The 27,415-nt window shown below is 39.3% G+C and overlaps 1 protein-coding gene across 2 annotated transcripts in view; it reads left to right on the top strand.

The window, feature by feature from the left end:
* The window catches only part of EIF4H (eukaryotic translation initiation factor 4H), a 38,273-nt gene extending 11,570 nt beyond the window's left edge, over nucleotides 1–26,703 (top strand). The window contains exons 2-8 of one of the 2 annotated variants that reach the window (XM_088445890.1): nucleotides 3,699–3,886; nucleotides 6,387–6,451; nucleotides 6,539–6,635; nucleotides 9,239–9,289; nucleotides 16,482–16,532; nucleotides 22,705–22,854; nucleotides 25,918–26,703. In XM_088445890.1, coding sequence (XP_088302016.1) covers nucleotides 3,699–3,886; nucleotides 6,387–6,451; nucleotides 6,539–6,635; nucleotides 9,239–9,289; nucleotides 16,482–16,532; nucleotides 22,705–22,854; nucleotides 25,918–26,057 — 742 coding nt within the window. In that variant the 3' untranslated portion in view covers nucleotides 26,058–26,703. The remainder of the gene's footprint in view (nucleotides 1–3,698; nucleotides 3,887–6,386; nucleotides 6,452–6,538; nucleotides 6,636–9,238; nucleotides 9,290–16,481; nucleotides 16,533–22,704; nucleotides 22,855–25,917) is intronic. The other variant, XM_088445891.1, reaches the window with a different exon arrangement.
* The last annotated feature ends 712 nt before the right edge of the window (nucleotides 26,704–27,415 follow it).

Genomic DNA, 27,415 nt, shown 5'->3' on the forward strand with positions numbered 1-27,415 from the left:
ATAGAGGCAACTTATACCCCTTTTCCACCTAAATTCCGGGTCTGACCCGGAGTTGGAATAAAGTTCCTATACGGATCAGACCCGGAATTTTGCCGGCGCTGACTCGGGATATTCCCGAGTCAGCGTCGCTAACACCGCAGTCGGGTCTGCATAGACCCGGCTTTTGCGGAGTGAAAGTGGACGCTTGGAGATGACGTCATCTCCAAGCGCCACTGAAGCCGGACCAATCGGCCGGCTAGCAGCGCACTCCAGGTCACCGTGACCCGGAGTGCGCTGTTCCCATAGCAGGGTTTCACGGGCTACGGCCGTGTTAAACCCTGCTAGTTACCTGGGTTGGATTGCCGGGTCACTCGACCCGGCGATCCAACCCTCTGCCCTTTTACACCAGGGAGCTGCCCGGGTTAACCCTTCAAAAACCCGGGTTTTAGCTCCGGTGTAAAAGGGGTATTACTGTGTTCGTTTTAAGAGTTCACTCAGCCGAGTAGTAACCCTTGTTTGGGTCCCAATCTGCGGCAGGTGTCGCTCCCAGTGGACTGCGGCTGCGCCGTGCAACTCATACAGTATCTCAACTCCTCGAGATGGAAGACTGTGGTAGTGACGAGCCGCAGCCACTGCAGGTAAGGTCCACTGGCCGGATGGCTCAATATTGCAGGCGCTGTTTCAGCCTCAGCCGTGACCAAGTCTGTAGGGGGTGAATGGCTCCTCTTCCTTCGGACAAAGCAGGCTGAAGTAATGCAAGTTCCTCAATTGTTTGTTTAAATCAAAGTGCTGGATACAATAAACAGGAGGAGCAGCAGCAACGCGTTTCTGCAATGGCCTTTATCAAGCTGAATCTCTGAGGGACTGTCACTGTGGAGGGCAACCGGTGACTCTTAATGCAGATTGTGACAACGCCATCAGGGGATTGTGGTAGGAGTGCACTGGAGGAATGATATAGAGTTAAGCGGTACTGCACCCACTTTTCCAGTGCAGACCCCAGAACCACTTTCTTTGTATCATGCCTCCAGTGAGTGGTGTCATGTGGGTGCGCCGTACAGTAGGCACAGGAAATGCTGTAAGTTTGTATCATCCCATTTGGTGCTGGGTCTTTGTGTTAATTGCTGTCTCTGTCTACCACATCATCCTTGGTGGGCTTCCCTTACAGACAAAAAGGCAGCTTTCATTATCTACCACTGCTGCAGGGAAGTGCTGTGAGAGGTGGGTGGTAAAATTGGGTCTCTGGAGTCTCTGTTTTGCAGATGCACATTGCAGCTTGTCATCATGCACTGCAGCACTTTTTCCACTCACTAGTTGTTATCACTCCAGGTTGCCTAGAGGCCAATCAGGTACTGATACATATGCATGTGGGTAGTTGCTTTGCTTGCCTGGTGAGTAAACACTGAGCCCTGCTAATCTTTCCTCTTCCTTGAAAAGTATGATAGAATCCACCTGCAGGAGGATCTGACTTGCTGCACTTCATTATGCGTAGTCTCTGAATATTCCTTACAGACAAAAGGCAAAGTGGCTTACATTTTGTGCTTTTCACAATTCCGATAGGAAACTGGGTGTAGGAGATGTAGGATATGCTGTCTGACTCTAGCTGAGCCACTCTATACTACAGTGTTCCAATTAACTCCCAATACATTTTATTTTTTGCTTAGCTTCTGGTCTCCTTATGTAGTTCTGTCAGTTTCATTCCTGTATGTATGCATCAGGAATATATATATATATATATTTATTTTAAGATTCCAAACAGAATTTATTTTTTAGTTTTTTTAAATGTTTATATGCTAGGCAGACTATTTGCAAAGCTCCACTGCACTGGTCTGCCTTGTACAGGGAGTTTCCTAGTCGGTATTGTGTTTGATGATGACAAAGCCATTTTTACTGATAACGTCAAACAGATCTCTAAAGCAATTTAATAACTGGAAACTAATAACGGCATTATTCCAACAGAGTATATTGCCTTTTATCATGCAGATTTGGGTTGCATAAAACTTCAGATTTCTACTAATACCCCATACACACTGAAAATCCCAGGTAATTCACTTTTACCTGGTAATTTGCTAAACAACCCGGGATTTTTCCCTGTGTAAAAAGGTCATCCCGGGACTAAATTCCCAGGTCTCCGACCGTGGTTTTTTGCAGGGTTGTAGACCCAGGAATTAAGTCCCGGGTTGACCCTTTTACACAGGAAAAAACCCGGGTTGTTTAGCAAATTACAGGGTGAAAGGGAATTACCCAGGATTTTCATTTTCCTGTGTGAAAGGGGTGTCAGACAGAAAATGGCGAAAAACCTGACATGCAAAATGCAGGGAAAAAGCCGGGTTTTTTGCCTTTTTCTGTCTGAAAGTGGTATAAGTGGCTTGTAACTATAACATTTTGTTCTGTCAGTTAGCACTATTTAATCATGATCTTTTAAATAGTTGAATTTAATAAAAATCTGTTTTCATCATCATTTGTGCTCATGTTTATTGCATACTTGCCTACTCCCCAGCCATCCGGGAGAATGTTAAACAAAATTATCATCCAAATAGTGGGAAAATCGTAACATGATGCACTATTGAAACTTAACCGTTCTTAAACACTCATAAATAGTTTAAAGAATTTATTAAAACCCACTGAATAATAAAACTTGATGTGTCCAAAGAATAGAAAGATGTACCATTCAATCATGCTTACAACAATAGTTGCAAATTGAAGTCAAGAGATACAAAAAAAAAACCATTGCCTGTCTAAAGGCGGGTATCCACATGCCGATATTAATGGACGACTGAATGATAACTTTATCGTGCAGTGATCTGGCAGTAAAATGTTGGAAACGACCAGCAATGCGCGCTCCCGCTGGTCGTTTCCAACATCAATCATCGCCTGAACATGTCTGTCAATCTGCCAATAACGACAGATTGGCCGTTTTCAGGGATGATGGAGGGTGCCTGCACTGAAAGACATATCATTCACTGTAGGCACTACAGGGGATGAGGAACGACTGTACAATTACAATGTTGTAATCGTACTGTCGTTACCCCATCGCCTAATGGATACGCACCTTTAGTAGGGTGACTACTTGCCAGATTTTCTGGTCTTAAGTCTTTTATCTATTGGGAGGATTGTGGGGTTCATCTCTATATATCCATTCAGTTCTGATTTTAAATGCATGATCAATTAAGTGTGTTTTTAATAAAGGTTAAGTTTTAATAGTGCATAACTCAATATGATTTTTTATTTATTTTTTACTTTGATACTTAAAGTGTAATGTAGGTTCCGTGATTACGGAACCAGCAGGATTTTGTTTTGCGTTTGCGGCTAAATTTTAAAGTGGCATTCAGTTATAAGGCTGATTTTACATTATAACTGATTGGCGCTTTAAATGTAGTAACAAGCCCTCCGAAATCCTGCTGACTCCGTTATCTCGCAACCTGTTACGTAACACCCTATTGTTATGGTTGAAATTAAATGTGGTGCTGTAAACACAAATACACAAATGGTCTCCTCCTTTTTTTTAAAAAAATTTTTTATTTACAATTTGCTGTTTAATTTAGTGTTACAAATATGCCATGGTTCCTTTTAGAAATGACACAAGGTGTAATTATGTGAATCTATGGCTTACCTGTAAATGCATAAGCTCGCGCAATAAACTGTCCTCAAACTGTTGGTGTAGATGTTACTATAGTCTTGCCAAAGTTCCTGTTAAAATAATGTTGGCTTATTATTCTTAGGCCCCGACGTGGTGATGCAGGCCCTGGTCCTCGCAAACAGAAAGAGCTTCCTACAGACCCTCCGTTTACAGCATATGTGGGTAACCTTCCATTCAATACTGTACAAGGAGACATAGATACCATCTTTAAAGAACTGAATGTGAGGAGTGTGCGGCTAGTCAGAGACAAGGAGACAGACAAGTTTAAAGGTAAGAATAACTGATTGCTTGTTACAAGATTCTCCTCCTTCATAAATGTCATGAATCTCCTCTAAATTCTTTGTCTAAAATAAATATGTTGATCCTTTTGGAATAGCTATGGAAACTGTGGCAGTTCATATTTTGTCTGAAATTTTAACCAGAAAGAAGGGAAAAAATTGAGTTTTGATTATTTATTACCAGTTATTTATGTAGCGCACACATATTCCGCAGCACTTTACAGAGAATATTTGGCCATTCCACATGTCCCTGCCCCAGTGGAGCTTACAATCTATATTCCCTATCACACACTATGGTCAATTTTGTGGGGAGCCAATTAACATACTAGTATATTTTTGGAGTGGGAGGAAACCGGAGTACCTGGAGGAAACCCACGCAAGCACAGGGAGAATATACAAACGCCACAGTTAGGGCCGTAGTGTTTGATAACCTGTTTACTTGATTCAGGTGTGGGAAAAGCTTTTGCAGTAAAGCTTACACGCCAAAAATACCATAAAACATTTAAATTCTGAAGAGGTAATTTGTTACGTGAGTATTTATTACTTCTTTAACATTGAAGAACGAAGTATTTTAATTTGCCCTAACAATCCAAAAACATATTTGTAGGTTAATTGGCAGCTTACCAAAAAATTAGCGTGTTGTAAGTGCCACCAGGGCAGTGACTGATATGAGTGACTAAATTTTCTTTTTAAAGCATGTGGAATGAGATGTATGTATCAGAGGACATCCCAATTTAATGCATCAATAGGGGTGCTCCTCTCAAGAACCAAGCAGGGATTCCAAATAGTCACAGGTTGGCTTAACTTGAAAGCACTGTGTGCACTCAGTCCATATAAAGTGGTGTTTATTAAACAACTTCAAGTCCATAGCATCATCTCAGGAGTTGACGTTTCAATCCTCAAGGGGCCCTTGTCAAGACACCTCAAAAGGATAGAAACTGCACCAGTTGGCAGCACAGGAACACCATTCTCATTTTTAAGCTTGAATAACCATGGGCTTTAATATGGACCTATTTCACAGCTTAATAGCCCTGTATTGGTAAGGACTTATTCATGTATTTATAACTTTGTTTAATTCATACCGTTTGCGTTTCATGCCAAAACACACATTATTACCTTAATATAGCACAGCATCCTTTGTAAACTGATCTTTTCTGAATAGTTTCAAGGTTAGCCCATGTACCCGCCTCCACAATATATGGCTCAAAACTTTATCCCAGCTGGATTCCAAGACCAAATTTAGGATTAATAGAGTCTGGAGGAGGTTACTACAATATGGGTATGTGGAGGAGGCTGACCCCGAGAAGCCATTTGGACTCTACAGACATCCCCCGCTGCAGAAAATAAGGACAAAGAAGCTTGAGGAAACATGGGCATATAACTGTGATCCAGTAGAGATGGATGAGAGTTCTTTTTGTACTGAATAGGGCTGATGTAGGATCTTTTGTTTTTAGTACCGCACATGTAGCAGCTGAATGCATGTAACTGCGCAGTAACCTGCCATTCATACATTGGCAAAGTTTGATTGCGTGTAGACATCTTTTCTGGGTATGCTCAGTTGTCCTTTTCAGGCAGATCTTTATCCAAGAATAGTACTGGGACATATGCCCATCCCTAATGATGGGTATGAAGCCAAGCCTATTGATATGTGCAATGCGGGTGCATAAATTCATACAATAAATATCTGAATGTTCCTTGCATGCAGTGTAACTGTTGTGTGCAACTCTGAATCAACCCCCATGGGTATATAGCAAAATCAATTAAGACACTTAAGGGTTTATTTACTAAAGTGAGACTTTTAGAAGTGGAGATGTTGCCCATAGCAACCAATCAAATTCTAGCTATTAGCTTCCAGAAGGTGCTAGTTAAATGTTAAGTAAAATCTGATTGGTTGGTATGGGTAACATCTCCAATTTTAAAAACTCTCCCTTTAGTAAATGTACTCCTTAAACTGTACACTGATTATGTCTAAGCAATTATATTTAATGAGGACATCTGATTGCATCAAGATTTATTTAGGTGTTTGTATTTAATGAATTCCTGAGAAAATCCATGGTGTAATGTGTGAAAAGTACAGATTGTAAAACTGCATTAGGAGGAGAGGCAATAAGTTTTTCTTTAGTTTAGTGGGCTCCCAGCAAGAGTCTGCTCAAAGTAAGTAAATTAAGCCCAACACTGCTTCCTTTGTCCATATACTGGGAGGAAAAGTAAAAATGGAGCCAAAATGTTTCATTTGCAAAAGCCGCCTTTCTGCTTCGAGGGATCACTTTTGTCATTTACAGCTTTTATAGTGACACAGTTGAAATCTATATTCACATTGTTTGCTTTATGGGTCTGCATAAGGTGAGGTTACACAGTACAGCTTAGGGAAACAAATAATATTTAGGCACAATTTCATGATGCAGTGAAATTAAAAAAAATTTTTTTTGTGGGTTTTTATTATTTTACACCTTTTTTTTTTATATATTTTTTTTATTCTTCTCTTTTTGCAGGCTTTTGTTATGTAGAATTTGATGATATAGAGTCCCTTAAAGAAGCCTTGACTTATGATGGTGCAGTAAGTTTTCTCTTCCTTAACTTATGCTAATGGTTTCTCTGTTTCTAATATTCCTTACCTAGTTCTGTTTCCCTTTCTCCCCAATAGCTTTTAAATGACCGTTCATTGCGAGTGGATATAGCCGAGGGCAGAAAGCAAGATAAAGGTGGCTTTGGTTTCAGGAAAGGCGGGACGGATGACAGAGGTGATTGTTTTTACAAACTACTCTTCAGCACTTTGACTACTATTCCTTTCACCCTTTCAAGCTTCCTTGTTTAAATCTACAAATTAATCCTATAGTTAGTTTTTTTGCTATTATTTGACTTTGTTCACTCTTAACCATTGGCAGCCTTCTCTTCAGTAGAAGTCCAATCAAAATATTTCACAGTATACATTTTTTTTTTTTTTTTTTTTAATTAGATATAACTTTGTAGGTGACACAAACAAACATTTATTTTGTTTTGTAGTCCATTATTTCTGCACTACAGCTGGTTGTTTCTACTTGCAACGTTCTCTGACTAAATGGATGTTTTGGTTTTTTTTTTAAAGCTTTGATTGGGAAGTAAATCTATTTGGTAAAAATGTTCTTGACCGCTTAAGGATTCCTTTTTAATATGCACAAAGTTGGTTGAGTTATGCAGATGAAGAATGTATATTGTATGAAATAAAATGTTTGTATTCGACATGTGTATTATTGTACACCCTCACAGTCTGTGTAGAAGGGACCTTTAAAAATGTATCGCAGTAGTTCCCTTACACACACAAATCTATATGCACCTATCCAGATTTCTTGGGGCCTGTTGGAAATAAAAACATACTTAAAGCATTATTATCGCTCAAATATTTTTTAGGATAGTTTTCAAATTCTAATGTTTCAAACATTTGGAGGTCGATGTAGTAAGCCATGAGGGAGACGAGTTGCCATTGCAACAGCACTTCATCTCACCCCCTCATGTCCCTAGAGATATTTTGTACACTGCCCTACAGGGCTTGGAACAAATATCTGTGAGTATGGAGCTACGGTAAGTGCAGCCTATCGCATAGGCTCTCAGAGCAAAACTAATTGAACAAAAAATGTGGAGTCCAGTAACACAGGATTAGATTATAAATACTTCTAATATCACAAGCTCCCTGTATATACTTTTAGGTCAAAATTGTATAGGGGGGTGCTACTACTAACACATGAAATATAAGCAAACCATGAAAGGACAGTGTCAACTGTGGTGCACTAATAGTTAAAATATAACTTATTAACAACATTTTAATATGTATATGTAAATAAAAAAAAATAAAAAAATTGTGGCAAAATTTAGAAAGTGAAAGAAGGAAATATTAGATAACACGCTGTGTGATTTTCTTTACTCAATATCTAAATATATGATTAAACGATCTTCAGAAAAAGTGTGTATATGTATATATAATATATATTAGTGCTTTCAATATTAACCCTTGTTCAATCTAAATCGTGTTATTTATAAATAAATACAGATATATGTAGGATGCCTGTTAGTCACATGGCACGGTGTGTTCTTGAGTTAAACTGCAATCTCTCAAAATATTTAAATGTAGTATAATTCCACATATAAGGTGTCTATTACTCAAGATTTACATGACATAGTATGTTCTTATTTAAGATCCAATCCGGGTGTGAGACACGCATGTTATTGGATTTATTGTATAGACAAAATAATAGTAAGGAGGTAGGTATTCCATTTTATAAATTGTGTCAGTTAGTGAACCAGAGTGCTTTAAAAAAAATGTATAAACATAAGGGTATATTTTTTTTATGTCTAAGGATGTCTTTTTTTATTTATCGGGACGAGTGCTGCACTTATATTTGCATATATATATTATATTATATAATATATCAAAAAGAGTGCCATTTAGCTGACAATCGCTAAGTGGCGGACAATGTTAAAATATATTTTAAAATGATTTTAATCTGTCCTTTATACGCCAGATGCTATGTATCAAATAGGTGTCACTTCTCCCCACACGTCTGTGAGGTGAAAGTTAATACTAATATATGTATGTAAATGGGGTATATATATTATAGGGTTAATAGTTATTCACAAATATATGGCAACAGGCATACTACATGTGGGATTGCACTATGATTATTTAAATACTAAGGAATATTTCCACCATTCTATCTGTATATATTTAGAAGTGTGATTTTTAGATTGAACAAGGAAGGTTTAATATTGAAAGACATGAGAAAAAAAAGTGTGTGTGTGTGTATATATATATATATATATATATATATATATATATATATATATATATATATATATAAAATAATTTTTTGACATTGCGTAAAGGCATCAGAGTATTTTAATTTATCTAATATTTCCTTTTTTCACTTTCTAACTTTTACCTACATTTTTGCTTTTATTTACATATACATATTAAATATTGTTATATATTAACTATTAGTGCACCACAGTTGACACTTCCAATCCTGTCCTTTCATTGTTTGCAAAACTAATTGAATGAACCCCTTAGTTAGTATATTAACTTTTTTTTTTTTGGTTCTAAGAATCATATGGTCTTATGTTGCTAATTAAAGCTAAAAGCATGTAAGTGTCTTATTTTACATAGTCTCACTAGTTTTCAGAGTGACTGGTAATAGTGAAGGTCTATTCTCTGTTCCTCTGACAGAAGAACAATGACTGTCATTGTGACTCTGGCTGAGAGTCGATGTGGCATTTGCATGCTTAGTGATGAACTCATGGGATTGGGGTTAGTCTTCCATTTCAGCCTTGAAGATTTGGTAAGATTTCATGCTGCTGTTACCTTGTTTTTCAGGAAGCGATAGTTACGGCTCTAGAGGAGGTTCAAGAGATGACTTCAATACTGGTAAAGGATACATTTGTTCTTACTGAAGGCTTTCACTGGTTTGTCAAGGTGTGGGGACATGCCTTGAACCGGTTCATATCTTTATACTGCAAAACTTTATTTCTGAGCACTGACATACTCCTATATATGAACATTCACTCTGCTTTGGTTAACGTTTTTAAGCCTACATGTCTCCGTATATATCAATGTTGTAATGAGCACAGCGGATCAACATGCATAGACAAAAAAATGAGGTGCACTCACCAGACTTGTAGTAAAATCGCAGGTTTTCTTCACATGATAATTAGGAACAGCATTGACATTTCAAGGACAAAGGTGAGTGGACAGAAACGTCGATGCTGTTTCTATTTGCCATGTGAAGAAAAAAAACCTGCTCTTTTACTACAAGTCTGGCGAGTGCACCTCATTTTTATATATTTAAGAGTGTGCAAGGAAATTTAGTTTTAGGTAGATATATAAAATTAATTTTTTTTATAAAAAGAACTCTATCTCACACACAGAAATGCCCTTAATCTGCGCAAAATTTTTGTTAGTATACAATAAATGGCTGCATTTCTTCCAGAAATAACCCCCCTGTTAGTAGGAGCTAAAACACCATATTTTCTATAGTAGTATAGAAGAAGTGCCTCCAAAGAACACCAATAACAAACTGTTCACTTCAATTAGATATATTCTAAAAGTCCAATATATAATTAGCTCATAATCCAATTTACAGTATTAGAAATTCTTGGAAGAGTTGAATCCTATGGCCGACTTGTCCACTTTCTGAATGTTAAAGACTTTTTAGTGTGGCTTTTCTCCCATATGATTGATTTCCTTAATAGGAAAATAAAACTCCTTATCTTCTTTAGGAGATCTATATCTCGGTATGTATATCACCCATATTTAGGGTAGATAAAACACAACCAACGCGTTTTGTCCTCCGCCAGGCCTTCGTCGGGTGTATAACACAATTTTGAAAGTGGGCAAACACATCTTATTAGGTGCAATTTTGACCGTGGCTCTATTAAAAAATAAATAAATAAATTTTTTTCCTTGGTTGTCCAAAAAAAACTGCAAAAGCAACAACCCAGCAAGTAGCTCCTTACTCTGATATGCGCCGTCCATGGACTTGCATTATTCAGGACCAGCATTATATAGCACGAGCACACGAAGTTGTACCACAGCAAATGAGTGCAGGATTGTTGTAATATTTTATTTATATATAATCCTAAAACTAAAATTTCCTTGCACATTCTTAAATTAATGCAGAAGCCATGTCTTGCTACTGTGTTGCTTTTATTCTAGTAGGATCAGTAGAATAGTTGAGACTCCACACTTTTCTCCCATCCCCATGCACTTCTAGCTTTTGGTGCGGTCAGCTTCAGGTGAATAGGTAATGAAAATGGTATCCATTTTATTGTGAATGTTTATCCTCTAGTGCAGGGTAATTAGTTTACTTTAAGGGATGAGATCATCAGGCTGTGATTGTTTTATCTTTCTGTAGGTTCTTCCGTAATGTTATTGAATTTTGGCATTTATTAGTTCGAACTCAGGTTCTCAAACTCTGATAAATGTACTCAGAGTGCCGTACACAGATTCAAGAAGTAGAGATGGATTATAGATAGGTCTATCTATTCTATATCCCTCTCATTAACACCATCTTTCAAGTAGACACCTTGATAATGAAACTGAAGTCACAGGTGTGTTAAGGATTGTAAATGTTAAGCCTCTGCCACACAGTCATTCCCACTCCATTGCGGAGAAATTTCACATGGGTAACCAGTTGTGCTGTGCTTTACATCACTGTGTTGAAACTACAGTATAAGAAACAGTTACTCAGAAAGTAGTATTTGCCCAGTGCCTATTCCACAGGACAGTACAGCTGTTTTTTTTTTTTTTTTTTCCTACTGAAAAAACTAGACAGTTGTAATAAAATGGTGCTGGCAAGGTATCCCGTGTGTCATTGCTGTCTTTCATGTAGAGGCCCATCCTTAGTGGCTGTGTACTGCTGGGCAGCAGACTGTATTATGAAGTAGTAAACCACCATGCAGTACATAGAAAAATCTTGTATGAAATGCAGTATAGATACAAATGATCTGGTTAAAAAGATCTCATCACACAATACAATGTAGCTAAAGAAGACACTACAAAACAGCCCCAAACCTAACATATTTAATTCCTCATCCTGTGTATTGGCCTAATGTCCACCACACTTGCAGCCCTATGTATATCTAGCTCTGTGCCTTGCCTCACAGGCTTATGACAGCACAATGTTTAGAGCTGAAAGGGCCCATATATCTGCCACAGATTTTTAACATGTTGAATTTCCCAAATCCGCTGTCCATCGATATCGGCAGAACGGGGATTTGCAGCTCAGGTATATGGGGCCCTAAACATTACAGTGCTGTGGCAAACATAACAATCTCATGGCTACTATATGTTTATCCAGCATAAATCTACTGTGTACCACTGTCTGTTGAAACACTGTCCAATATGATGGCCTTGGCTGCATCAGGGATACATTTTGACTAGGGGCGCCCCAAGTTCCAGTACTCAATTCTGGCAGCAAAATTTGTGACTTTCAATTCCTTATGCTAGCTGTAACAAACAAAAGGTGATGGCAAAGTGGTTATGAAAATCCCTTATGGTTTTCTGTGAAACTAGCACTCAACTGGATTTGGTTCTTTTATTTAAACTTCAAATTAAGCCACAATTTAACATTTTTTATTTTCCAGAGATGCTTTTATCACTGGTATTCAGTGATGACTGCTCTACCTCAGTCTTCTGAGAGGGTATTAGACCGACCTATAACCAGATGAGATGCCCCAACCAGAATAAGACGCCAATAGCTCACATTTTTAATGGATTGGTCTTCACTAGTAGTGTTTTAGAAATAAATTTTGATGGTGGAAGGGAGTAATCAGTCATGTTTTTACTTATCTTTTCTACCAATGACTAGAGTTTGGTGTAGTCAGTGGTTCTATTGTATATTAACAGCAAATTTGTCTCGTCTGATTACTTTCCTGTACACTCATATATAATATCCTATAGGCTTGCTATTAACATTGTAGGCCACTGTATTATGAACTTAATAGTATACAGGAAAAAACCTGAAGTATTAATGCAAAACTAATTGTCTGCCTCGCGTTCACTCCTGTGCTACAGGCTGCCATGCAAAGAGGTGCTTCTACCTAAGCTGGCAGGCCAAGTGACAAGTTTGTGGGCTTGCTATTCATAAATGTAATATGTGTATTCCAGGGGTATGGCCAATGGTATCCTAGTAACTAACTCGATGTAGCTGTCTGTAGAGAATACTTTTATGTTGTAAAAAAGCTGCAGGATAGTGTCTGCTGAACAGTACAGTTTTTACCCCTTTTTATGTATTTTTTTTTTTTGTGTTCAGAACTGCAAAATGTCATGGCTAGCTCAGTGCTACGTATTTGCATCTTATTTCCCTAATATCAGAGCACAACTAATAAAAGGTGCTATTGGTTTCTTTGCCTTTGTTACATAGAAGGGAACTAGAAAGGTGTGAGTCACAGTATGGTAGTCACCCCCTACTTGTACTTGGATGTGTTAACTAACTCAGTCCTGCAAATCGGCCTTTCAGAAGATGAATCACTTTAAAACGCCTTCTGGTATTCCTTGCTCCCCCTCCCCATAGTGCTTTTAATGTCTGGTGAGATAGATAAACCAGCTTTAAAGTAAATAACTCTGGGAAGGGTTTACTAGTTTTGGGCTTCCTGTATGTGCTTTGCTTATGTAAAGCTCAGTGAATACATTCATAGTACTCCAAGCAGTACAACTGGTAGATGGGTAATGCTGAGCTCATTGTTCCCATGTAGCGCTGGGTGTAGGTCTTTGGATGTCTCTTGTGCATTGCCAGGTTGGAGTTGATCTGATGTTGGTCTTATTTCTATGGTGCTGGTCTGGTAGTATGTCCTGGGCATTGCAGTATCTGAATGTGTTCTAGATGTAGTGAATACTGTTGGAGAAAAAATGTGGGAAATATAGTTTCAGATAACAATAAGACTGGTTTATAATCCATGTTTTAAAACTCGTTGCATATGATAAATGGTGCTCCAGCCAATCCGCTCCTAGCTGTCATCTGTTTGAAAAATGACAGTTGGGAGCTGATTGGAGCACCATTTATCATATGCAGCGAGTTTTAAAACTCATTGCGTATGAGAAAACTCGGTGATTAAATGGGCCAATAAGTGGGTTGGGCAGGAATTTTTTAGTCTTGGATGTCTGTCAGTGGAATAAAGGGACAAAAATAATAAAAGGTGTGGGGTGTAAAAATGAGAAATGTTTGAAAGGTTGTGGCTGATGGCTAAAGCTACATACACACGTAAAGATTTTCTGTCCAACCATCCAACTAGTTGATTGGTTGGAATGAAAATCTGGTAACGTATGGGAGTAAATGATGATCAGCAATTTGCTCCTAAATGCCAGAAAACAGATGAAAATGGTCGTCAGACAAGTTTGTTAAATGTTTGATCTAAACAATTTGTTCAACCAGTTTTTGTCCATTTTCAGGCGTTTGGGAGCAAATTGCTGATTGTCATTTGCTTTCATACCTTACCAGATTTTCATTCCAACCAATCAACTAGTTGGATGGTTGGACAGAAAATCTTTACGTGTGTACCCAACTTTAGGCTAGAGCATGTAAGTAGTGTTGAGTAAAAAGCAGGTGGTCAAAAGAAAATGATTTTCAGAAAACACAGAATTATATATAAAATACACGAAAAATTTAAGAATAAAAAGATGGAAAAGTAAATATTCAAAAATAAACTTTTGTAACAGGAATGCTGCAATTGTCCAAACTCCTTTACACACATGGCTTTGTCAATGATCTCTAAAAGCAAATTGTCAGAAGCCACATGTGGCAAAATTGACCCACTGCAACAAGATCAGGCTTTACAAGTCTGTGTACACATTTAGCACACATCGGTTATTTCGCCAACTGTTAGTATGTTTTAAATCTTATTGAATCCCATGTTTTTCTGCTCATTGAGCAACTTTATAGACTTGTGTTACTGAACAATGCTAGTTAAGCAGCAGTCCATGCAGCAAGTGTATTGGCTGTCCGGCGGGTCACCCATACGCAGATTCACCTATATACAGTGGTGGGCAAAATTGCAGACACTTTTTTTTTTTTTTTTTTTTTAATTGAATGTTTTTCAACTACGAATGCTTATAAACACTGTTACACTTCATGCAGTGCTATGATTCATACATAAAATGAAAGGAAATTAATGCTGAATTATAAACAATAAATAGGTCAAATATTTGCATTACAAGGGAAGTTGTGCAGTGAAAACACTTAAGGTAAAAATCCCTGTGTACTTATGAAGTTACTGTCCTATCAGTATTTCGTTGGGTATCCTTTATTTTTCAAGACATAAGCACAGCGACGTGGCATTGAGCCAACCAATGTTTGGAGCTCTTCCTCCTTTATTATGTGGTGCCATGAGACAATTATAGCCTCAATTAATTGTCTTTTATTAAATGGATGCCTCGAATGTACCAGTTTTTTCAAACCGAACCACAAATGTTCTATGGGGTTCAGGCCTGGGCTGTTTCCTGGCCATCCCAGCACCTGTTTGTCATTCTCCGTGAACCCATTTTTGTATGTCCGTGCAGTGTGGCAGGGAGCTGAATCTTGCTGGGAAAAAAATAAGACATTATCTGGAAAAAGATCCCTGATAGAAGGTAGAAGTTTTGGTTGTAGGATGGTGCCAATGTACTTTCTGCTGTTCAGTGTGCCATCTATGACATAAGGGCAGCCTACAGCATCTGCTGTCATACATGCCCAGATCATAACACTTGTAGGATTCTTTGTTGTCGCTTGAATGCAATATGGATGTACCTCTTCCCCTGATGCGACGTCTCGCATCACTGTCTAATATCGATATCTTAGTTTCGTCACTCCATATCACTTGTTTCCACTGACCTTCTGTCCATGCAATGTGTTCTTTTGCCCACTGTATTTGTTTCTGCCGCTGCTTTTTTTTTTTTTCCGGGGAATCCTACCTTTTAGGCCAACCTCCATTAGTCTTCTCCGTACCGTTCTTGCACTGACAAAAACATCAGTTGCACTCAGTTCACTGCTAATGGCTGCAGATGACATCCATCTGTCCCTGACACAAATTTGTTTTATTCTCCTATCATCAACAGCTGTTTTTCCGGCATTTTCCTTCTTTGTTTTGTATAGATTGTGTTTCCTGATGGTGTAAACAAAACTTTCGTACTCCTGATGTCACATTCCCACCAATTTCACTAGCAATTGCTGCATACGAAAGACCATTTTCACGTAACACCACAATCCTGGATCTCTTCCTGGGTGACTAGTCACCACTTTACCTGGACGACATTGTTGTATTTATTTTTTACACCGTCAATAGCACTAAACAATACACACAAACATCCAACCGTAATTGCACTTCAGTAACCAACTTTATTCTGCAAAATGAAACAGCCAAACTTACCTTTCTCACTTTTGAACATGACCTTACACCTGCTCATAAACAAATACGTAGCTGATTTGGTCCTCAGAATGACTATTCCGATTGGCTGGTAGTAGATGTTACTACAATACACTTCTTGAATCTCACACATCTGTGCTTCTTTGTCTGACTGAAAGTAGCCTAATTTCCCTTGTAATGCAAATATTTGACCTCTGTTTATGTGCTGAATTCAGCACTAAATTTCCTGTCATTTGATATAAGAATCATTGCACTGCGTGAAGTGAAACAGTTTTTATAAGCATTCAAAGTTGAAAAACATTCAAATTTCAAAATGTGTCCGCAATTTTGGCCAACAGTGTATATCTTTCATATATATATCTGCATCAGCTGCAGGGCCGCCCTGATGTCTGAACAGCATCATTTAGACATACACACACGCTGATGCGCTCATGATATATCATTCGTCTATTGAACAAACTATTTATCGACAGGTGTGTACCCAAAATGATTTTTTTATTATTATTTTTTATGTGTTGTAGTTTTCAGTGACTTAAGGTCTAGTCATGATTCCCTCTGACAGAAGAACAATGACTGTCATTGTGACTTTGGCTGAGAGTGGATGTGGCCTTTGCATGCTTAGTGGGTAACTGATGGAATTGGGGTTGGTCTTCCATTTTCAGGCTTGGAAGATATGGCATACTTGGCATTAGATTTCATGCTGCTGTTACCTTGTTTTTCAGGAAGCGATAGTTTCGGCTCTAGAGGAGGTTCAAGCGATGACTTCAATGCTGGTAAAGGATACATTTGTTCTTACTGAAGGCTTTCACTGGTTTGTTAAGGTGTTTGGGTCGTGCCGGTGAACCTGTTCAGAAAACTTACTATTTGAGCACTGACTTTCTCACTTCAACATTAACTTTGCTTTGGTGAACTTTATTATGCAAACCTTTTTCATGTTTTCTCTATTGATTTGTGTTTAATATATATTTAAAGAACGCCGCCCAGAGCCATATGTTTTTAGAGAGGTTCACTTAAATTAAATAAAAGTCTGTTTTAATTCTGCAATGCATTTAACCCGCCAAGCTCCCATTATTCAGTTTGCTGCAACCATTGTAATCTGGCTCTTCATCAACATGCAGCATACAGGATCTGTAGGAGAGATTACTCCATGTGTGGCTCACTCTGAAACAGGTGAAAGGGGGAGGGTTAACTTCCCTCTATTACTAGAGTCTGCATTGGTACTGTACTTTCTACTGAATGTATATGCAGGAAATTTGTTTACATTAAAGGAAACAAATCATATGTCAATTACTTTTAAATATGACAAAATGCTAAATGATTGAACCGTGTAATTTATTTAATTAGAAACTAGTTTCTCAACCTGTGGTACTTACTATACACAAGGAGTACCTTACACATATATTTAAGGGGGTACATAATTCACATTTTAAAATGAAAAGAATGAAGGTTTTATTGGTTAACTGTAACTTACACATTAACATATACTTAAGGTGGCATTAACATTGTACATACTTGTAACAAAGCAAGTATGTGCTAATATAAATTGAGAAACCATGCATTACAGTATATACTAGCAGTACTTGCTTTTGGCCTGAAGATGTCACTGCCACTATTGTATAGCTTACTGATTCTGTAAGAAATTATACATTTAGACTGCAAAATAAGAGAACAGATACTAATGGTATCTTTCAAATTACAGGCCTCTTATTTTTGAGGAAATTAAGCAGGCAATTATATGTCGAGGTAAGGCTTATGCCACGAAGGCATTGGCACTTTCAGTTGCAGACTACTTTAGATAATTAACCAGTTTGGGCGTTTTTTTTATTTTTTTACATGGTTGTGCTGAAATCTAAACTACAGCATGAGTAACTGTTACTCAGAAAGTATCATTAATCCAATGCCCGTGCTACAGGTTCCATGTCAACTACATGTAACGCTGGACCCAGCATTTTGCCCTAATGCCCACCACATACACCTCAATGCACAGCTCTGACATTAAAGAACTTTGGCCAACATAATATGACCATATATAGCTATGTGCCCAAGTTTTTTTTTTTTTTTTTCCTACCACAGTCAATGTTTAATGCCTTCCATTACAGCAGTATGCGCAACATAACTGAATAATGCTTACTGAAATTGCATGATCACCATGTACAGTCTTATGCCCACATCCTTAAAAGGCAGGTTTATTAAAGTATCTAATTGCCTCACATTGATCCTTTAATCCTTCACACCCACCATTCCTTGTATTGAGCAGATTATTGCTGCTGACATAGCTGGGCTCTCTGCTGCTTATTTTCAATGCTGCTCTGGTCTCTGTGTAGTATGAGACTTGCAGGGCAGAACAGTGGCTTTAAGCAACATCTGTCTGTTGATTGGATTAGTTCCTGATAGTGTAACAGTTATGATTTTGTATCTTTTTAACATACACAAATAGTATCCACCGCTCTTCTTTCTGTGTGTAAACAATATGTATCAATCCAACTAGTGAACACTGAGGATCTCCAATGGCAGTGTTAGGCCTGTTAATTAGTTCCTATTTATATCTGGAGATAGGAAAAACCACAAATGTGTAGCAAGTTCTGGGTAGTCGTATTTCCAATGGATCGTTGTTAAAACATGGCTTTATAAGTTGAAAAGTAGCCCAAACTTAATTTGCACATATGCCAGTTTAAATACGAATCCCACAATTATTTGTATCACTTACAGCAGTGATTCCCAACCATGGTCCTCAAGGCACACTAACAGTCCTGGTTTTAGTGATATTCATGATTGTGCACAGATGGTTAAATCAAAATAACAGAGGTACTAATTAAGTCACCTGTGCCCAAGTATGGCTATCCTTAAAACCTGGACTGTTAGTGTGCCTTGAGGACCGTGGTTGGGAACCCCTGACAGGGAGCTACCACTTATTGTGAGTGGTAAGTATGATGGACCTCCGCAGGGTATTTATATACAGTGGTGGCTATTTTAAAAGTAAATTATCTCACCGCTGTTGGTAATCTCACAGGGAGTCCAAGTCTTTCTCAGCGCGGGGTAGCGATGTCTTCTCCTGCCGCCGTGCTCAGCTGTCTTCAGCCGCCGCCGTGCTCAGCCTGTGGTAGCCGGTTGATTGCCGACCTGTGTGTAGTTGGTGTGTTGACCGGTCAGCACTTGATAAGTAGGAAGAATAAGAAAAAAAAGTCTAATTTCTCCGCCTCCAATCCTCCCAGCGGCTTCCTCAGGAGACAAAAATAGCCACCACTGTTTACACACAGAAAGAAAAGCGGTGGATACTATTTGTGCATGTTAAAAAGATACAAAATCATAACTTATACCCCTTTTCCACCTAAATTCCGGGTCTGACTCGGAGTTGGAACAAAGTTCCTATCCGGATCAGACCTGGAATTTTGCCAGCGCTGACTCGGGATATTCCCGAGTCAGCGCCGCTCACACCGCAGTCGGGTCTGCATAGACCCGGCTTTTGCGGAGTGAAAGTGGACGCTTGGAGATGATGTCATCTCCAAGCGCCACTGAAGCCGGACCAATCGGCCGGCTAGCAGCGCACTCCAGGTCTTCGTGACCCGGAGTGCGCTGTTCCCATAGCAGGGTTTCACGGGCTACGCCCGTGTTAAACCCTGCTAGTTACCTGGGTTGGATTGCCGGGTCACTCGACCCGGTGATCCAACCCTCTGCCCTTTTACACCAGGGAGCTGCCCGGGTTAACCTTTCTAAAACCCGGGTTTTAGCTCCGGTGTAAAAGGGGTATAACTATAAAGTGGATACAAAATTAAAATTGCATTGATTCCTAACAAGACACTACCTTTGAACCAACAGAATATACACTGGCTTCCTGTCCTTGTATTTTTATTGGTTAATCAAACTGAATGTCTGTGTCAAATTGTTATGTGATAATTGAATTTAACTGATCATATAGATCAATACGCTGCACTCGCATGTCAGAGTGAAATATTTCAAGGTGCTCCAATAAAGACAGCAAGGTCCAAATGTATGTTTGACATATAATGGGCACTCACCAAGTAGTAGAAAAAATCCAATTTTATTAATCACATACCACGAGTCGACGTTTCGGTCCCGTAAGGACCTTTGTCAAGACAGACAGACCGCCACAGAGCTTCCCACCAAAGAAGCCCATAAACCAGTAATCCTCTAACCACCTAAATAACCACTCTAATCAGGCAAGCTCCACCCCCAACACAAAACCAGGTAATGGAAGCAATATATCATAGATTTCAACTTCATTAACACTGTTGCTGATACAAGATAAAGTAAGGTACATGACCCCCTCATATATGTATCAACGACCGCTCTCCAGCGTGTGGTATCATACAAACCTGTTGCATGTAGTAAAGCAACAAATACAGCGCCGCTAACCGGAATTGCCGTGCGTTCCATCAGCTGAAACGCACCCACAAACTGGAAGTGACACGTTGAACCAAGTCAAGTTGCTAAGCAGCGCTCCAAACAAACGCTGTCCGCACTGACTTGTAAAGTATATTCAGCCAACGAGCATAATGTTATATCATAATAAGACCAATACTAATTGGAGGGCCAATGAATATAATAGATAGAGTGACCAAGTACCAATACGACTGCTCATATAATAGAGCGCAGCCACAAATAGGTGATGGAGGATATAAACACACCCACCTATACAATCTATTGCTAAACATATAAACTACAATTTGTTACTATGTGATGGGTCCATGTGTATAATTACACATGTCCACAATTCAAAAAACACTTCTAAGTTTATAGGACAGATCTATCAGGCATCCTATTCCACCATCTTTACAGGGTTTTGCTGAACTGAGGTTGTGGAGATGCCCCACTCATTCCTTCAAGTTTTTTGTTAATATTTTTTTGTGGGTGGAGGGAAATTTTTACAGGCTATGCTTGTAAAATGATAGTGAAGAGAGAGTACCAATCGGCTCCTATCTCTTCACTTTCTCTCTCATGCTTCGATGAATCTTCCCCAGTGTACTAATTAATCAGCTCCTGACTGTCATTTTGCAGGCTGTTTTTGAAAAATGACAGTTAAGCTGGGTACACACTATACGATGTATTATGCACCTCGTATAGGGTGGACACAAGGGTCGTTCGTACCATCTGCTGTTCTGCACCGTAGATGGGACGATTGAATGAATGACAGTGCTGTTACATGCAGTATGAAACAATACATTGCGCATTCATTCACCAGTTCGTGCAGTGTGTATCGCTGGGTCGCACCATCATATGGTGTGTAACCCAGTTTAAAAAGCTGGTTGGTTCTTTGATCTCTCAACAAGATTTGATAAATCTCCCCCATAGTATCAGCAGTCTGTTATCTACCTGGATTTGAGCACCTGGGCATGAGTGCTGTCACCTTTGTTGAAAACCATTAGTCATATGATCCTGCTATTTCTTATATGTATTTTAACACTTGAATTTCTTATTTGAAGTTTTGCTTTTACAATCTGACTGCTCTTGTTAACTGTGTCTTTGAGGTTGCTTCTTACCTGGAGTTTATAATGAATAAAGCACTTCACTTCAGCTGCTTTCTAAAACAAAAGTTTGCCTTTGGTTGTGAACAGTAGGTAAAGTAGTCAGTATGACCTAGTAAAATTGTGGTGAGTTCTTTCTGTTCCTCACACATGCAAAAGGCATCACTTTTAGACAATGGTAACAAGTACTGTGGTGATTTTTACTTTTTGATATAGCTACTGTGCATCCAATGTGACTAAATATTGCAGGGGCACTAATGAATGGCAGCTCCCTTCTACTCATACAGCAGTGCATTTTGCTTCCTGCATTTTCCACCAACATAGATCTCCCCAGTGTTCACCTGTCACACGGCAACTTGGTAATGACACCTGATGCTTTACTGTGAGGTTAAAGCATTTACCCCACACATACCCAAATTGGCAGACCTTTAGCCATTCCACCCCATTAGATGAGCAGCTGCGAGCACTTCCAGCATGTCCGGGGCCTATTAGTGTGTCATTGGAAGAGGACTTCACACACATTCGGCTGCTGTCCCTTTTCCTTATGATTTGATCAAAATGCCAATTATGAGCCAATCTAGATTGACTGACTGGATTATCGTTTGATATCTCTAGTCTTTTTAGGCTAAACACAGTCATTGGGGATATATCTGAAATCTGCTGTGACGCTGCAGCATGTTTCTAGCATTGTAATCCATCAATTCTGTATTTTTTTGTAATTCTGTGAAATGTATATACAGTATATAAAATATTTTTTAGTGTCTGTGACTGGCATTGTGTGCATAAATATGTATGAGTGATGTATTTTTTGTTGCAGATGTCATGCTTTTAATTTAGATGTAAATTCTTGATTTACGTGCTTTCACCTACACTTTTTTAAGTAAAATCTTAGATTTCTATGATTTTATTTATTTATTTTTTGTATAATCATTTTGAGATTGTAGTCCTTCATCTAAGATGCTGTTTACTCTGATAAGAGACTGATAAGTATATGCAAGCTACAAATCTATTAATGTCACCTAGCACTGTATGGTCCTTTTTTGACAAGCACCTACACTATATAGTGTTTAAATACGTAACCTGTTGCATAAATGTGTTGCCTGTTCAAACCAATAAGTTAACTAGGCAGTTTAATATCTTCCAAAACTAAACTAAATAAAGTAATGCTTTGTTTGATCTGTTAACACAACTGTGATTCATATTACTTGAAAAGCTTGTGTTACTTTTGAATAAGTTTCTGCTGCTAATAACGTGAATATTTCCCTGCAGAGACCGGCAATGGTATGTGTTTTTTAGGACCCAATCAGACCTATTGTACAAACAAATGTAAATAAAGCTAAGACGAGCCTTAATGCAAAATATGGTGACCTCAAGGTTAAGTCTACAAGCTGGTGCTTTGCCTCAAAATGGCAGTAAGGTAAACCAGTTGCAACTTGATATTTTTATTTCTTGTTTTATTTAGGCTTTAGGGATGATGATTTTTTAGGAGGCCGAGGTAGAGGTCGCAGTGGTCCTAGTGATCGGCGAGGACCTCCTCCAGCTTCAGCGGGGCCAGGTCGTTACAGAGAAGGACCACGTGGTGCTTCTGTGGACTTCAGAGAGCCTACCGAAGGTTGGAAAGAGACTTTTATGGGATATGAATGTATAATACATTTTAATGTTTGGCATAAATTCTTAGTGTATTTGTTGCATTTTTTTCCGTTGTCTTACTATACCACCCTCTCTCACCAAGAAATCCTACTTCAGCTCCCCATTAGCCACCCAGTTGAGCAAATACAGTCGCTTCTTTGCCACAGTCAACTCTCTTCCCTGCTCTCGTTCTCCTCATTCCTTCACCACTCATGACTTTGCCACCTACTTGGAATGCAATAGCCGCACCTTCTTTCAGGAAATCTTTTGCTGCATCTGTTAACTCACATCCACCTTCTCCAATAACATACCTGAATTTGAGATTTTCACATTTCTCCCTTCCTCTTGCCTCCTCCCATCTCAACTCCTCCAAGCACCTTTAAAATCTGTACCCCATTCCATTATACCTCTCTCCAGCTACAGGCCACTTCCCCTCTCCACCCTATTTGCTTTCTGACCACACTATTTATCCAAAAGTGATTGGACACCCCCGCACAAGTGAAATGGTGTGCTCCTGCAGCAGACGTGTTCGTGAAGGTATAAAAGAGATGTTCTCGATAACTCTGTGCTCCCTACATTGTGGCAGATCTACGGAAACAACACATGTTAACAGGACATCAATGCCACCTGTTATGTTTCCAGGGTTGCGCTGGACTGGTCTACAGAAAATTCGGTAACTTGGATGGACTGGCCAGCTCAGAGTCCAAATCTTAACCCCACTGAGAACCTCTGGGACAAATTGGAGCAACGGGTGTGTCCTAGGCTGACTCAACCACCTTGGGTGTCACAGTTGGTCACTGTACTAAATTGTATAACATACAGCCTGCTGTTGTCCAGGAACTTGTGGACAGTTTGCCAAGAAGGGTGTCTGTAGGTCTAGCACGTGCAGTGATCACTGCAAAGTACTGCCGTCAATAAAATCTTTATATACTGTAGTGCAACTTTGGTTCATTTTTGGGGCGTGGGTCCCCCTGGATTGCCTTGGTTGATCTGTTTCAGGGCACCGCATTATAACACATTTTTCTTTTATAACACATTTTAACCCTTCACGGTTTGTTTATTATACATGTACCTCACTTTTTTATTTTCATTCTTTATATGCAGCTGTGGCTGCTCTTAACTATCTCTTTCACACTGCACTTTTCTTACTATGGTGGTGCCCTGGGGCAGCTTGGCTGGGCCAGTTTGGGGGTGTCCTGCGCTCTGGATTTGAATCCTAGTATGTTAGGGACCTACCCTAAAGAGGTTACCTGGATGTGGTGGGTAGGCCCATAACCTTGGCCAAGATTATGCTAAAAATATTTGATTGCAAAATTCTATTGCATTTATATATTAATAATTTGGAGTTGTGCACCTGAGATTTCTGTTTTTCTGCCTGCAATTAGTCTCATCAGGTAGCACCTCCCATTATGTGTGTGTGTGTGTGTGTATGTGTATGTATATATGTGTGTGTGTGTATATATTTTACAGGGTGTGCAGTCCAGGAATATTTCCCGTCAATAAAATCTCATTGATCTATTTGCTGTCAGTGTCCAATCACTTTTGTCTACATAGTGTACTTTTCTTTTATAGCCTGCATGACACGCACATTCTCCACTCTTCTGGACCCTCTATATTCATGCTTCCTCCCTCCACTGAGACTGCACTCACTAAAGTTACCAGTTGAAGCGTCACTTCTCCCTAATCATTTTTATATGATTACTACTGCTTTTGATAGTCAAGCACTAAATGCTATTCGTTCATTTGGCAGCACTGTTAAGTCCTGATTCACCTCCTAGATTTCTGAAAGCTCCCTCGTGGTCTCTTTTGCGAATACAACTGATCCACCACTCCCTATGTTGGGTTTTTGTTTTGTTTTTTTTCTCGTTCCTCAGCTCTTTTATCTTTGTATCTTACTCTGAACTTATTCTCTTTCATATTCCACTATCCCCTCCATGTTGATAAGAAAAATATACCTCTTCTGTGACCAATGCTCTGTTATCCCTTGTGTCCAGTGGCCCTCTCTGTCATCTCTAACTGGATACACAGTGCTACCTGTAGCTCTACATGTTCAAAATCTTATGATCTCCCCTGTTCATCTGTGACTCCTGAGCTTAAGTCCACACATCTAATCTTCCAGCCTACTTCACATTGCTATAATACGCCACTTGTGATGTTACCATAACACTTATCCTTTTTCTGATTTATTTCCTGCCTTAACTGCCACACTCTACTATCTGGCGTTCCAATGTACAATATGTATTTAATGCTGTGCCAATTCTGCTCATCCTCTCTCACTGCTGGATATCCCTGGTGTTACTCTGCAGATCTCTGCACTGGCTGTCCATTCCTGCCATAACTTTTGAAGTTTCTTCCCCTTTTATACAGCTGAGCTAGTTACAAGATGCGCTCACTTTCACCTTCTGACCTTGCCTTTCCTGCACTCTGGTAACCACCTTCTCTGTCCTGCTCCCTACTTATGAAATTCCCACTATTTCAAAACACACCTCTTCACTGTAGCTTATCCTCCCTCCACCTGAACCTATCATCTCTGCATGTTTCAGCTTTAGTCCCATGTCCACGGACTCCCACTAGCTCCCGTGGCCTTTCTTTAGACCAATGGTGGGCAATAAGCTGCCCTCCAGCTACTGTTGAACTACAAATCCCACCATGCCTTGCACCAGCTTTAGCATGGCCAAATGGCAAAACTGTCAGGGCATGCTGGGATGTATAGTTCTACAACAGCTGGTGGACACCTTATTGCCCACCCCTTCTTTAGACTACTTTCATGAGCAGGGCATGTTTAAACATCCTTCATTGACCTAGTCTGTATTGCCATTCTTTATATTGTGTATTGTATGATTTGTAATGCACTGTCTGTTGCTGCAGTGTTTGTAGTGCCTTACAAATAATTGGTAATTTCAACTAAAGTATTTGAAAACAAACATACCGTATTTTATTAAGCAATGAATCATACATATGACCTTAAAGCCTTCAGGGAAATGTCGGCATCTCTTAATGTGTTTAACCGCTTTCTATTTATTTTTTATTTTTTTTGCTTATGCAGAAGAGAGAGCACAGAGACCACGACTTCAGCTTAAACCCCGGACGGTTGCAACCCCACTGAATCAAGTAGCCAATCCACACTCTGCAATCTTTGGTGGAGCCAAACCCAGAGAGGAAAGTGGAGCAAAAGAAAAGGAATGAGCCAAAGGTTGGGAGGGACAGAGGAGAGAGTAAGCTGGTCTCTCTGGAACATCAATCCTGCAGTTACTATTCCTGCCTCCTGACATTCACTCCTTTCCCTCCTGTCTGAAACTGAACACCGAGCTTGTGAATGCATGTCAGCTGTTAACAAGTGGTTTTTAGTACGTTCTCTGCTTTTCTGTATCTAGTAACCTGCATTGTGCTGTTGCCACCTCTTTTTCTCGTCCTGCAGTGATGCCTCTTCTAAGAAACGGAATTAGTTTTGGACTTGGGAGATGAATTGCAATACCTTCAATTTTCCTTTTCTATTTTTTTGGGGGGGGGCACACGTGTTGCCATTGAGTTACCATTTTGTTTCCCTTGAATTTCGTGCTGTCCTTCACCTCTGACCTGCATGTTCTGTATTGCCAAGACTGAGATGGTCAAGCCTGGCATGTGCCATGGATGTAAAGAGATGGCACCTGGTAATATGTAAATTTCACATGACTAGGTATCTTTTGGCTTTAGCCTGTAACACCCATGTGTCTAGTTTTACTTTGAAATGTTTCTCAAAACCTGAAAAGACAACCTTGCTGTACCGTGCACGTAATGTACACTACAGAAGGTGATTTACATTTAAAAATAAAGAAATAAAAAGTTAGTTCCAGCCAGTAAGCTCACACTAACTAATTTTCCTAGTGAAGATTTTATGTTGCAGAATATTTTAAACATGCATGCATAAGTCTGTTTTTTTTTTTTTTTCCAATTTCTCCAGATAAATTCAGCCTTAAATATACTGCTTTTTCTGCAGTTGGTCAGTGTACATTTGAAACACATTCAGCACTATTACAGTCCTTCACTGGCAGTACTAATTGCTCCATGAGTATTTGTTCTGTTCTTCTTTTTTTTTTTTTTTTTTTTTTTGTGGTGGTTTTGTGTTTTTTAGATCTTTTTAGAACAGTGGTTCTCAAACTCTGTCCTTGGGACCCCACAGAGTTCACTTGTTCCAGGTCGCCTAGCAGGTGCACAGGTGTATTTGTTACTCACTAACACATTTTAGAAGATCAACAGGTGCAGCTAACTATTTCACTTGTAATTATGTGAGGAGACCTGCAAAACGTGCACTGTTTGGGGTCCGGAGGACCGAGTTTGAGAACCTGTGCTTTAGAACATCGTGCTAGTGGCTCTGCTTGCTTGGATAACAGAGCTTTATGCACTTATGGCTTCAGGTTCATTCCTCGCCAAATCCGTTCCTATGTTTTGGTCTCAAGTGATTTGTGGCAGCTCCCCACCATCCCCTTCCCCTAGAATAGAAGGTAGATTCAGAAATTGGCACAGAGCTAATGCTTAGGTTTTAATATGTTGGCCTCTTTCACTGC

This window comes from Taudactylus pleione, unplaced genomic scaffold (assembly GCF_031769625.1).
Source record: "Taudactylus pleione unplaced genomic scaffold, aTauple2 ptg000391l, whole genome shotgun sequence".
In the NCBI taxonomy this organism is placed as follows: domain Eukaryota; kingdom Metazoa; phylum Chordata; class Amphibia; order Anura; family Myobatrachidae; genus Taudactylus; species Taudactylus pleione.